The 14125-nt window shown below is 41.0% G+C and overlaps 1 protein-coding gene across 3 annotated transcripts in view; it reads left to right on the top strand.

The window, feature by feature from the left end:
- The window catches only part of MDN1 (midasin AAA ATPase 1), a 128832-nt gene that overhangs the window by 60208 nt on the left and 54499 nt on the right, over positions 1-14125 (top strand). For all 3 annotated transcript variants that reach the window (XM_039343129.1, XM_039343130.1, XM_039343128.1), the window contains exons 54-65: positions 666-826; positions 1267-1387; positions 4002-4212; positions 4367-4589; positions 6252-6378; positions 7255-7422; positions 10001-10215; positions 10431-10818; positions 11412-11521; positions 11968-12667; positions 13358-13519; positions 13705-13978. In XM_039343129.1, the coding sequence (XP_039199063.1) occupies positions 666-826; positions 1267-1387; positions 4002-4212; positions 4367-4589; positions 6252-6378; positions 7255-7422; positions 10001-10215; positions 10431-10818; positions 11412-11521; positions 11968-12667; positions 13358-13519; positions 13705-13978 (2860 nt within the window). The remainder of the gene's footprint in view (positions 1-665; positions 827-1266; positions 1388-4001; positions 4213-4366; positions 4590-6251; positions 6379-7254; positions 7423-10000; positions 10216-10430; positions 10819-11411; positions 11522-11967; positions 12668-13357; positions 13520-13704; positions 13979-14125) is intronic.

Genomic DNA, 14125 nt, shown 5'->3' with positions numbered 1-14125 from the left:
CTCCATACCATGCTTCATAGTGGAAACCACTTCGCTCCCTCCTCCTGCCTGTGGGCCTGGGACTTGCAACTTTCTGCTGGCTTTCCCAATGTCTTTGGTTGTGGCAAGCCAGCAGAAAGTTGCCTCACCTAACAATCATGCAGTACAGTTAACCAGAACTACAGGGAGTGCCAGCGCTAAAAGATACAGTCACACTTTACAATCACATGCTTAGTGACAAAAAGTCTGGTCCAAATTGACTTTTTCAGTTGAGAACTACCTGTAGTATATCTTTGCCATAAGAAGCTTGGGAGGTAAGAATTTCATCTAGGGTCCCATTAGGATCACGAAGTTTTCCTTTGTCTCTCCTTCATAACTGGAAATGTTCCTGAGAGTAGCGTAGAATGTGAGAGGAATAGATATGGAAAGCTACTTTCTTCTCTTGTTATCCTCAAAACAAGAAACTGATATTTCCTGATATGAAAATAGTAGTTCTTCATCTGATCCCAGGGTAGGCAACCTCGGCTCTTTTATGATTCATGGACTTCAACTCCCAGAATTCCTGAGTCAGCATAGCTGACTCAGGAATTCTGGGAGTTGAAGTCCATGAGTCATAAAAGAGCCGAGGTTGCCTACCCCTGATGCTGCTATAGTTAAAAAATGTATTCTCCCTGGCTTGCTTCTAGATTCTGCATAGCTTATTGTGGCGTGACAGGTTTTGGACAACATCTGATATGGTGACGGTGGATTCTCCTGGCTTGATGCTCTTATCTCTTCACTGGCACTGGGTTGTGAAACATTTAATCAGCAGAATACCTCAGTTTCTGAGCGGCTATGAACAGCAAAAGTATGTCTGCTTTGTAATTTTCTACAGTACTATTAGCTTTTCCAAGAATCTTTCTTTCCAATAGCCTGTGTTCAGATGAAGCCCTATAGCCCTGGTTAACTGAATGTGGGCTTATGTAATTAACCCATTTGGTGGATTCACATAACAAATTAAGACATAAAGTAGCTGAATGAATTGGATTTGCACAACATGCTAGGCAAAAGTATGGTTTTCCCGTTTATGGCTTAGGTGCTTTTAAATGCAAATCTGCCTGTCCGTGTGTTTTCTATCAGTGTCCTATTCATAAACTCATTATAGGCCACTGCATAAATATATTAGTCTTTCCAAACTTGTTAGACATTCTTTGGTGAAGGTTGGTACAGAACATCCATGGGTGATTTAATGATTAATCTTCCCCCTCTGAAAAGTTTGTATAAATATTTGGTTTGTTCCATTTTAAGATTGTCCAAGGAAATTCAGTCTGTGTCGCAGCAAATACAGTCTTCTCTTGCTAGTCCAGAAGGTATTTCCACTAGCATTAAAAAGCTACAGAAGGCCTTGGGAAAACCTCTTCCCTTCAAGGTATGCATTTGTTCGTATTTTTAACTAACTGTAGATATTTTTAATGACAACTTTTAAAAACTATGTTACGTTGATATAGAAACCTAAGTAATTTTTTCCAGCCCAATATTAGGGCAACATCTATACCGGTAGAGCTAGAGAACATAAGATAATGTATTGGTGTTTCAATTCTCTAGAGCTCAAATTGGCCTACACAAGCAATTTCTGATGTAACCTGATATTGACTATATCACTTATATCCGCCTCAGTGGCTGAGTAATTGCTGGTCTGTAAACTTTATCTGCTAAAGGGGTAAGGAGAGTAGAAGGGAGAAAAAAAGAGCTGATGTTCAAACCATCAGACCTACATTTATTTACCTTCTGGTTTAGACTGTCAGGTGTCTGATTGCACACAGAACTTGTCCAGAAGCTGTGGAAATGAACTAATACTCAACCGATTTCCTATTTTTGAAAATATAGTACTCCTCTTTAAACGCCCCTTTTACATGAAGTGTGCAGGTTTATTGACAAATGGGCAGAAGCTAATTATTAATAATGTTGCAGATAGATGCCAATAGAGTGTTAATTTAGTAGAAGCCAGTTGGATGGTATTATTAGGAGCTGAAGGGTCTGTAGTGATGATGAAGCAATTCAACCTACTTGATATGTGCAAGGATTACAGTAAGCGATCTGATGATGAGATGGTGTGACTGAAACAGAAAAGGCTGATTTTTTATTTTCAGCTGCACTTATTCAGAATTTTATGTGTAGAGGACAAGAATGGGAAGTTTTGGGAAGCAAATCTCTTGAGTAGCCTTAAATTCTGTCCTCGAGTGTTACCAGGCCCCATAAACAGCCTGTGATTGCTTTATTTGAAGCCATTTGAGGGACAAGAGTGTAGAATTTAAGGGTGATAGAGGAGTGGTACATTTGCCAAAGACTGCCTCTTTCCATTCTTACTTTTAGTACTGAATTAAAAAAGAAGCAAAACAAGTTTCAAGAGTATATTCTTGGGAGTTTCTGGATGGTTACAAATGGAATCCTTGGGTCTTGCATGCCTCAGGTTGCCTACTTCTGATCAAACTAATACAAGTCACAGATTCAGTTGCTTGATTTTTCTTTTTTCTAAAAAGTCCATGGTTTGGATAAATTTCAATATACAACGTACCTGCTGCCTCTGTGGAAAGGTAGACCTGGTTCCACCTAGGATGGGTTGTGTCTCTATAACTGTGTTCATACAGTATCCTTAACTTGGTTGTTGAGGTTTATGCAGCAATTGGTTCGAATCATAATCTGATCAAAAGGTTTGATTTGTATAATATGATAAACCACAAAAAGCAAATAGATAAAGCTAGCAAATATTATTCACACACATTTGCTAGCTTTATCTAACTTAGTTAACTATGTTGGGTGACTACAACCTATGGCAGAGCACCTGATTACATGCAGAACAGGTTTGGCACAGAAGTTCCTTTCTATTTGAATTCTCTGCTAACCTCTTAATTGTTTACAAGGAGTGAATAATCTAGAAATTAAAAGCAGTACAATTAGATGAGAAATGGGGATTTACAGCTCCTAGCAAGGGCCTGATGCTACGGGTTGGTGGGAGTTTAGTACCTTCTAGAACAGTGATGGCGAACCTTTTAGAGACCGAGTGCCCAAACTGCAACCCAAAACCCACATTTATCGCTGGGTGCCAGGTGGGCGTGGCCCACTGGTGGGCATGGCTCTGGTGGTCATGGCAGACTGGGTGGGTGTGGCCAAGGTGGGCGTGGTCACCTTGATGTTGCTTCTGGGGAGGGATGCTTGTGGAGGGCGGGCAGGGTTGGGGGAGATCCAGGGGGTCTCTGGCAGGTGAGGCGGGGGCAGGAAGCTTGTTCTGCAGGGTGAGGCAGGGCAGGGGTGCCATTGTCGCAGGGCAAGGCGAGGCAGGGGCCAGGGCGGCTACTGCCTGACACCATCAGCCCCTTTACACAGAGGCCAGCGAGCGCATGGGGGCAACAGTGTCCATCAGCAGCCACAGCCTGCTGGCCCCTCAACCGGCACATTTTGGGGCTCCGCAGCCCGCTGCTAGCAGTTCAGAGAAGCTGCCTCTGAGCTGGATGGCTGACCGACAGCTGAGGAGGCAATGCAATGAATCGTGCCCGGGAAAAGGAGAGCATGTGAGGCCAGGAGGGATGGCCATGTGGGACCTCAACGAGTTAGCAGGTGGTTGGTTGAAGAGGAACGGTTGCTATCTGTGAGGCATGGCATGCGTGCCCACAGAGAGGGCTCTGAGTGCTGTCTCTGGCACGCGTGCCATAGGTTCGCTACCACTGTTCTAGAAGGTCATGGATTCCCCATCCTCAATGAGGACCCCATTTTCCTCTTCAGTTCCAGTGACAGAAGCAGAAAGTTTCCTCTATAGCTTGTTGAAATCATATAAATACAGCAATTTCTTATTCTTGATGTTGACTGGTGGGAACTTCTGACATTTATAATCCATGTGTACAGAATCCCTCTCCTCTTTCTTCAGTCTTAATGCACAGCCTAAATAACATGGATTTTTTTTAATTGAAAAAAGAAAAAAACATAAATTGCTGGGCTAGAGTTGTCACTTATTTACATTTTTTTAACTATCACTCAACTTTTACTAGGATAAAGAAATATTGGAAACTGCTGTCCAGCTCAGGAGACTCTCCAAAGCTCTTCATATCCCAGAGCTGAAGCCTGCCTTTGGAGACGATCAATGGCAGAAAGAGATCTGTATATTGAGAACTGTCACTGCAGAGTGGAAGATAAAAGCAGTGTTACTTCAAGCGCAAGGCCTAGTCTTCCGTGCCAGTTGTTTAAAAGAGTTTTGTTCAGGTAAATTAGTCCTGAAATCTAAATCTCTTGTAAGAAAAGTATTGTAACAATGTGCTATTTTTATACAAAAAAATATTTTCTGTTTAGATTTTTTTTTTTAGAGAAAGTCTTGGTTGCACCATTTTTAATTATTCTTTTCTTCTCTCCTTAACAGATGAATTTCAGACACTGGTGAATCTCCAGCAGTCAAAGCTAAAAGAAAGAGGAGCTTTAATTAGCCTACATGAAGGGAAGCCTGCTGAAAGCCAGCAACTGGATCCTGCTCTGTTAACTCAGCTGTGTAACAGAGTACAACTGTGGCCTGCAATGGAGTATCTAGCTGTGTTGTGGCAATACAAGCTGACCTGTGATTGTATTGCTGAGATTTATTTAAAAAGGTGAAAATCAAATTATTGTCTGGAATGTAAATGGTGCCTTTATCAATGCTGTGATATTGTGAGAGTAGTCAGGAATTGGTTCTTGCTTTTTTTCCATTTTTTAAAAAAAAATCACAGTGCAAAGCATTATACAATGAAAGGAAGGCACTTCTGTCTGAATTTGGTCTCCGCATTTTATCATGTGTTCACAGCTTATTCTCTACCCAAACTACATAGGTGTCAGAAAGCCATAACAAGTATATGGCAGAAAATCTCACAGGCATTCTGTGATTTCTCTGATTCAGAGACCAACTAATTGTAATTCAGTTGAAGTCTGTCCTTCAGTAAAAAATAGTTGTTTATTTATCCTTGCTTAAACAGCAGGAATTGGGACAAGAATTTCCATTGCTAAGTGATGCGATCGTAAAGCGTAATGTCATGTGACTGCATTATTTAGCAATAGCAATCCCAGTAGTCCCCATTGCCATTGTTAAGTAAGGATCATGGGTTATTACGCAAGGACTTGCAACTTCTTGTCAGCTTCAAATAAACAGTCAATGGAGAAGCCAGCAGGAAGTTGCAAGTCCCAATCACAACATGCCTTTCTTAGGCAGTTCCCAAGTACGGTGGCAGGTGAATGAATGCTATGGAGTGCAGGTATGTGTGCTACAGCTGAGCTTGAGTATGGCTGTGTGGTGAGGCTATGCTGTGGTGTAACACGAGTGACGGCATTTGTGCGCGGGTGGGCTATGGGGTGGCACAAGGGCAGGTGGGGTGGATGACCGTGCTGTGATGCAAGAGGTGGGTGCTGCAGAGCAAATGTGAGCAGGTGTGTGGATGGATACTGCAGCACAGTGAATATTTATTTATTTATTTATGAAACTTACATACCGCTTTAAGTGCAAGCACTCTCTAAGCGGTGTACACCAGTAAGCAATGTATGTATGTATGTATGTATGTATGTATGTATGTATGTATGTATGTATATATATATATATATATATATATATATATATTTACAGGCATGTGGGTGGGTACTATGGTGTGAGGGTGGATGTTTCTGTACGAGTGTCAATGGATGTTGCAGTGTGATGGTCGGGGGCAAAGCTGTGGCCTGGCAGGGGTATCCAAGAGGGCAATCGCCTGGCTGCCCAGAGTCTTCTCCTTTGACCTTGCTTGTGGGAAGCTGGCAGGGAATATTGGAAATGGTGATTCCATAACCAAGAGACATTGTCATAAGTAATAGCTGGTTGTCAAGCAGCCAAATGGTGATCATGGGATTCTAGGGACAGCTGCAAGTTGGAGGACAGGTCGTAAATCCCCCTTGTTTATCACTTTGAATGGTTGCTGAACAAGTGGTTGTAACCCAAGGAGTACCCATATTAGAATAATATGACCCATAGTTACAAGCTTTTATAGGCCACTGTTGATCCAAAAATCTTGGGTTATAAATGGGTAGAGTTTTTTAAGCTTAAAATCTGTTAACAGAAATGTAAGGAACAGTATGGTGTAAAATTGATTTCGTGGCCAAATTTACTGAAATTTACTCAGTTTGAACTGTTTTGAGCATACAAATAGTCTTATATATTTTGGTAATTTAATCTTAGATTTTACCTTTTTCATTATTGCTGTACTTAGCTGAAACAGCTAAGTTTCAGTAGATGCTTTTCTCATTATTTTCAGGAATAACAACAGTGATCAGTTAAGCACCTTTTTAGAAATAAAGCCCTTTATTGCTTTTTGCCTTAAGTTGACACCAGCTACCTCTCAACAACTTCAAGGACTTTATTATCTACTAGACTGTTATAAGGTAAAAAAAAACTTTAAAGCTGAATAAATTCTTTCCCTTTTTAAATGTTTGATTGCAAACACAATGATTGATATTCAAACACCAAACTACTTTATCTCATCTTCTTTAACTGTATAGAGAAATTGCTATTCTTTTACAGGGGCTAAAGGGAAACTTGAAGTGGGTTGCTCAGACTCATTGTAGAGTAAAAAAACAAACTGAATATTCACCACATTTTGGGCAACCAGCTCACATTTATGGCCATATGTTTATTTCAATTTATGATGTTTTTACCAGAAACCATAATTTATTTCTGGTTTCCAGCACAAAATGCCCTATAATGAATAATGGGATTGCTTAATGACTATGGTGTTTGCTTAACAATTGCCATGTTCGCTAAAAAGGCATGGCATATTATCAGGCACGGCATATTATGATTTATGACTGAAATTGTGGTCCTAAGTCGAGGACTACTTCTACATAAACAGCCCGTCTGATTCTTTCTTCCTGTCTGTATTTGTCCTTTAAGTAAGAGGGATTTATTTTCCTATTTGTAAAGGACCATAGTTGCAAACTTTAAGCTTGAATCATTGTGAGCACAACAATTGCCTTAAATGTCGCCACCACCATACCAGATTCTGTCGAGGCCTGAGATGGAGGCCACAAATGGCTTTCTGGATGTTTGTGATATTCTAGGCTATTAAACCTGCCTAATAGCAGCCAGTGGGGAAAGATGATGAGATATTAGAGCACATGGTGGGCCACACATAGCCCGCACTTGCTCCAAAAGGTAATATTTTCAAACCCTTTCCCCAGTTGATTATAGTATTAATTTTTGAAACTTCAGTGTGATTTTAGAAGTCTTTTAATGCATTTGCCTTTTTCTCTTTATTTTAGGTCTCTGCTGAAGAAATTTCACTCTTGTGGTCAGAACTTGCTGTTGCTGCTTTTCAGGCTTTCTGGAGCAGCACAGTAACTACAGGCCCCGAGCGTTGGCTGTCCTGGCAGCCATTTTCTGTGGAAGAGAAGATGCTATCCAGCTCATTATTGAATTCTTCTACCCAGGTTTGTGTGGGAAAGTGTAACATCCTCAAAAGGGTGGTTCAATTATAGCAGTTTATTCTTTTCCAAGGATACATGCAATAATTTGCAAATCTTAATAATGGCTTAGACAAACTCTTGTTTTCAGAACAAGAGTTTAGATAAAGAATTGTTTAGATTCTTTTTAACATTTGCAAAATATTGTACATATTTTTACATTTGATTACCTGTGCCTCTTTTTTTTTGTGGATGACTCCATTTTATCTTCCCTCCCATCTATTTCACCCAATATTCTATTTCACAATTTTCCCTATATGTCTTTCTATCCTGGGATGCGATGGCTCAGCAGTTAAAGCAGTGGTTCTCAACCTGTGGGTCAGGACCCCATTTGGGGTCGAACGACCATTTCACGGGGGTCACCAAACAACGCAGTCCGCCATTTTTTCCCCCCTTTTCCTTAGCTGTGCTATTCCCTTTTATTCTATTGGCTTTTGAAAGCCAATAGAATAGACTCTCTTGAATAGAGTCTAATTCTATTGGCTTTCAAAAGCCAATAGGAATTGTCCAGGCTGTCTCTGCCCTGCTGAGCCCGCCAAAAGCCCCATTCTGCAAACGGTGCTGCACCAGTTGAGAAGTCCTCGACTTACAACTGGTTGAGTAGTCCTTGACTTATGACCGGTTGGAGGTCGCGGCATTAAAAAGGTTGAGAACCACTAAGTTAAAGCCACTGAGTTTGTCAGCTGGAGAGCTGGCAGCCCGGGTTCAAGACCTGAGCTCTGTTCAATGGGGTAAGCTCCCATTACTTGCCTCAGCTCCTGCCCACTAGCAGTTCGAAAGCAGGCAAAGGCAAGTAGATTTGATGGGAAGGTAATAGCGTTTTGTGTGCCATTGGCATATAGCTATGCTGGTAACATGACCACGGAAATTGTCTTCAGACAATCCTGGCTCCCTCAGCCAAGAAATGGAGATGAGCACCCTGCCCAAGAGTCGAACACGACAAACAGGGAAACCTTTACCTTTTTTTCATTCTATCCCTATTGAGCATGCTCACTGGACTGACTTTTGTGGTTGCTTTACTTGAAATAGTTTTCTACAGATAGACACTTTACTAAACTTGTAATGCTGGAAGATTCAAAGTAGAAATGTGCTTTCTACTAGTTTATAGGAATTAAGAGTTCTCATTTTCTTGCACGGGATGCTGTAGTACAGGGCTTTTCAACCAGTGGTATGGGTACCACCTGTGGTACATTGGCACCTCGCAGGTGGTACCCGACCATCCTAGAAAAGTGGTAGCGGGGGAGGAGAATGAGCTGAACCGGTGGCAGCATCGCACAAGCCTGAGCGAGAGATGGCTGGAGCTGGAGGGCTGTCAGGGCTCAGCGGAAGCGCCAGGATCAGCACTTCTTCAGGACTGTCAGGGCTCTGGAAGCATCAGGATCAACGCCAGGCTCCAGCTGGAGCTCGGCCCTGATTCTGGCACTTCTGCTGAGCCCTGAAGAAGCACCAATCAGCTGGAAAGCAGCACTGATCCTGGCGCTTCTGCTGAGCCCAGAAGAAGCGCCGATGAGCTGCAATGTTGCAGCATCTCCAGGGTCTTGTGATTTACATTCAGATGCTTGGCAACTGATTCATATTTATGACGGTCACAGTATCCCAGGGTCATGTGAAGTGACCAAAACCTGGTGCAACCACCCAGCAGACCGGGGGGGGGGGATAAAAACCAAACACCCCCCCCCACCCCCACTGCCAATCCTCAACAGAAATGCTCACAACAGTAAAAACCTCAGACAGGAGGAAGAGTGCGGCCGGGCGGGCAGGCAGGTGTCTTGCTCGGCTGTGGCTTGGGGATTGTAACTTCAAACAGTCACTAAGCGAACTGTTGTAAGTCGAGGACTACCTGTACTTTATCACTTTTTTCCCCTTTTTTTTTTTTTGGTCCAAGTTTTTGACACCCTGGCTAGGCGACTGGTGGTACCCGGATGTTGCCATATCCTAAAAGTGGTACAATGGGTGAAAAGGTTGAAAAGCCCTGCTATAGTACTTGTTAGACTTGAATCCACTTAATCTTGTTGTTTTTTTACAGCTGGGTCACTTTTAAAATCTGTTTTGTCTACAATTCTTTATCTGTTTAATTTTGCTCCTAATCAATTAATGCACCATTTATCTCTTGATAATTGGGTGTCAAAGTTATTTCTAAGAATAACCCTTACTGCAACTTCATATTCTGTTCATTTTCTTAAATTACAATGTATTGTATTTGGCCAGTGAAAACCACTGATTGGAGAGAGTGTAGGAAATTGGGGATGCAACAGAATAATGCTGTCTCTCTCTCCTCTTTCCAATGTATATATTGATGATCAGGATCCCCCCACCCCATTATAACAGTTTTCTTAATCACAGGGGTTTTTTTAACCATCTTCCATAGGAAATAATTACTATATGAGGCAAAGGGGATTTGCTACATTTGGGTTATCAGGACAGAAAAAAGCCTTGCATATTAGCTCTCCCTGATTACAATTAGTCTTAAGGTTGTGGACTTAACCTCTTAATGTTATATGATTATCAGTGTTTTAAATGTGCATTTTGATTTTCATTAATTTAGGGTGTGGGTATTTTGAATCGAGCAGTTTTCTCCAAGTGCCTCTCTGAAATTCTAACCAGTAGCAACAAGTGGAGCCAATGGGACACAACGGGTCTTCCTCTTCTGTCAGCCTCCAGGGTGACCTTGGGAGAGTGCCTGGAAAAAGCAGAGCAGCTTCAGGAGATCAGTAAAGTTTTGTGGACCAATGCAGCTTTTTCTTCAGTGGCTGAATTTAGGTATTAAAAAAGACTGTTCCTTCACTTTTGTTCCTTTAAATCTTTAATCCCTTAGATTATTAATCTTAAAAAGAAGCATCTCTAAAAATGTCTCAGGGGTTAAACCTTTGATGCTGCCTCTGTTGTTAGTAGGAGACCAGTTGATTCTTCTGCAGTGGCCAGATTTATGTTCTGTTGTTGCTCACTGTTTCATAACCCTGATTTCCTTCTTTCAGGCCTACAGATTCAAGGTTTCAGTATGTAATGTTACACAGGCAACTCCTGGCCCTTAAAGATTTGATTCCAGCAGAGATGCGAGAGGAATATCTCCAAAACTGTAACAAGGTTTTTTCGAAGGACTTGATGGCCCTTCAATATATTTGCAAAGTACTCAGGGATGTTGGTGCTCAAGAGATGATGTCTGAACAGATCCTTTGTCTCTGGATTACTTGTGTTCAGCAATTCTGTGGACAGGAAGTTGGGCTCCATAACTTGCCTGAAGCAGCTCAACGTGGGAGCCTCTGGGTGAATCTAGGTCTCCTGCAGATCTATCTTTGGCTTCCTCAGACCACGTTTGATCCTGCAGTGAAAAGAAAATATAAACTCAAGTACGCAATAGAAGAGGTGAGTGTTTGAAGCTAATGCATGTTTCCTTGCCTTGCAGTTTGGATGTATTAAATGGATTAAAAGTCTGATCTGTAGCAATAGATAACAAATAAATAGGTGATAAGGCAACAGGAGAAGTTAGCCATCGTATGGAGAAAAAAAGCAACATAATATTTAAAATGCAAAGTGCATTAATCTTAACAGAAATAAGGATAAAGACCTTACTGGTTTTCGAAAACAGATGAAAAATACTTGAGTAATTACAAAGACAGGATGGTCCATATAGGATGAATAAGGCTGTGCATAAATACGCAAAACTTGAAATATTGTCCTTACTCATAAAATGTAGGAACAGACGAATGTTCCTTACAATTTGATGCAAATAGCAGAATTTGAAGCCAATAGCTCTTCTTCATCATCTACTGTTATTTAGAAGCATGTTTTTAAAAATAATTAAAATTATCTGATGTGTCTAATTGTCTAACGAGATTTGCAAATGTCTATATCATCAGTACATTCTGGTGCATCATAATAGTTTTGTTCAATTGCTTTATTGAAGCAATAGTAAAGTAGGTATTTGAATCAGGTCTGTTTTTCTCTAATGCTTCCAGTTGCATCATCTGGAATGTGAGTGGAAAACACAGAAACTGTCCACTCAGCTACGTACAGGGAAAGATCTTGAAGATGAGCCCATCAACAGTCATGGTCACCCTCATATTAGGTACACTTGAGATTCAGTACAGTACAAGTGATGCAATTCTGGGACTTTGTATGTTCAACTTCTTTCCGTCTTCAAAAGAAAGATTGTAAATGTAAATTGTAAATTTACATTTGGGCCTTTGGTTCGAGTTGATATTCTTTTTATATTACTGGGATCTTTTAAGTTGTCATTTGGTTGGTGAATAAAAGGGTAAGATATTTTTTGTAAGAAGAAGCCACTTAATATGATTCTCTTCTATCTGGTGTATTGATTTTAAAAAGTATTAATTTTTTTTTATTTTTTTAGAAAACTGTAGGATTTGTCAGTATTCTTCATATTAAAAAAGAACAGGCAATAATAGAAATCAGAGCTTAAGCACTTGGACAAATACTTAATTTTATCCGAGTAGCCTTAATAATACTATTAGTAACAGGGTTTAAATCTTTCTGCATCTCCTTCCTTCTCAGGTTGCTATGCCAAAGAATCCAAAAGCTGAAAGATCAGATTGCCAGACTTGACCAAAAGCAAGCGTTTCGACCCCAGATTCCTTTGTTTGAGTCCTTATATCAAGAAGTTCATCAGTATGTTGGCAGCATTGCTCAGATTTCAAAAGTCCAGGATCTCATGACTCGCCTTCTGCAGCTGCTCCGTGCAGACAAGTCCCAGGTGTCTCAGGGGGTGCAGAATGTGCTAAATGAAGAAGCAGCTTGGCAGAAGTCACACCATCAGTTCAGGAGACATTTGGAAGAGACCTACACCGCCTTCCCCGATGCAGTCGTTCCTCTGCAAGCGGCCATTTTGCAGATGCAGCATGGCCTGAGGCTGGTAGCTTCTGAAGTCCACAAGGCCACTCTTGACAGTTTTGTCAGTCCAGCCAAACTGGGAAGCCTTGTTGTCTCTCTGCTTTCGTTCCCTTCCATTGGTAGCACTTTCCCTACATATCTCTCCCATGCAGATACATTATGTTCTGTGAGCTCTCTGGACGTCCTTCGTGGCCTGAAGAGGTTATCTCTGAAATATATCGCTGAAGAGTCTGAGAAAGCACAAAAGCTGTGCCTTGCCCAGGAGCAGCTGCTGGTGAACGCTTTGTTATATCTCCAGTGCCACGTGTTGTCCAAGGGAGGAGTGGACCATAAGTCTCTGCTACTTTTTAGGCATTTGTTTCAGGTATTCTGTCTGTCTGTCTAATCCAGGGGTAGGCAACCTCGGCTCTTTTATGACTCATGGACTTCAACTCCCAGAATTCCCGAGTCAGCTATGTTGAAGCTATGCTGACACAGGAATTCTGGGAGTTGAAGTCCATGAGTCATAAAAGAGCCAAGGTTGCCTACCCCTGGTCTAAATATAAGTTATAGTGGAGACTGAGGGCATTTGGTAAACAAAAGACAATTTTAAGCATATAATGCATATACATACATACATACATACATACATACATACATACATACATACACATACACACATACACATACATATATGCATATATGCATTATTTTATTAAAATGTATTTAACAAAGTAGGGTGAGTTAAAATTTAAAAGATTTAAAAATTGGAATAAGGGTATGCATGCATTCACAGAGAGAGAGAGAGAGAGAGAATGAAACATTATTTGAAAAGGCAGTATCTATGCAGAGAAAGAGCAGCACACACATGGGCATTTGCCATCCTTTAGAGGCATAGATTGCTAGATGTTCCCCTTTTTTACCATCTCACCTATAAAGGGAGGGAATAGAGATAGGGAGATGGGTGGGGTTTTGGCAATGTATTTGTCCCAAGCTACTGTGTGAAAAGGTCTTGTGCCACCGTGTGCCTTAACTCAAGATATATGTATAATTCGTATTTGTCCTTACTTCATAGGTAATTATAAATGAATGGGACGAGCAAGAGCGCCAAGCCCAAGAAGAAGAGGAACAAAAGAACAGTCTTTATCGTTATAAGACCAAGAGCCATGGAAGTGGCCTGAGTGAGGAGGAGGAGGAAGAAAGAGAGTTCAGAAGGAAATTCCCTCTTCATGAAAAGGTAGGCAGGCAGCTAATGAAAAGTCGGTCTGAGAGTTTTCCACTTTGGTGCTTCTGTTCTTCATGGGAAATAATAATGTCCCATTTTATACCTCTACTTTATCAATATGCATGATCAACTTCTGATCTTAAGACATGGTGTGATAAATTTGTAGTAAACATATGTTTTAATAAAACTCTTAACAGGACTTTGAAGATATTACAGCTCAGGAAACTCTTGAAGGGAAAATGGAAACAGAAGTCGTTTTAGAGGAAGCAGCTCTCCCTGAAAAAACTCTTCTTTCCCATCACTCAGTGAAAACAGTAATGATGGTTCATCGGCAACTTTGTCTTTCCTTTGCCCAATCTTTGTGGTATCAACAAAACACACCATCCAATCAAACTAAACATCAGTTGAGCCTGTTTCTTTCCTGCTACCAGACTGGTGTTTCACTGATCGCTCATTTTTATCCCTTGATTGGTAAGGCTTCTCTGATTTGTTTCCAGATATAAGATTCCAATAGCTTTTCTTTCCGAGGGCACTTTGGTTGTCCACTTTTGGGGGAGGAAGAATTATAGTAGATTCTAGGACATAAATTATTTGTATAGAGCAGTGATGTCGAACCTT

This window comes from Crotalus tigris, unplaced genomic scaffold (genome assembly GCF_016545835.1).
Source record: "Crotalus tigris isolate CLP2741 ecotype Arizona unplaced genomic scaffold, ASM1654583v1 scf7180000017833.3397121, whole genome shotgun sequence".
Lineage (NCBI taxonomy): Eukaryota > Metazoa > Chordata > Lepidosauria > Squamata > Viperidae > Crotalus > Crotalus tigris.
This window is presented reverse-complemented; position numbering and strand designations above follow the sequence as displayed.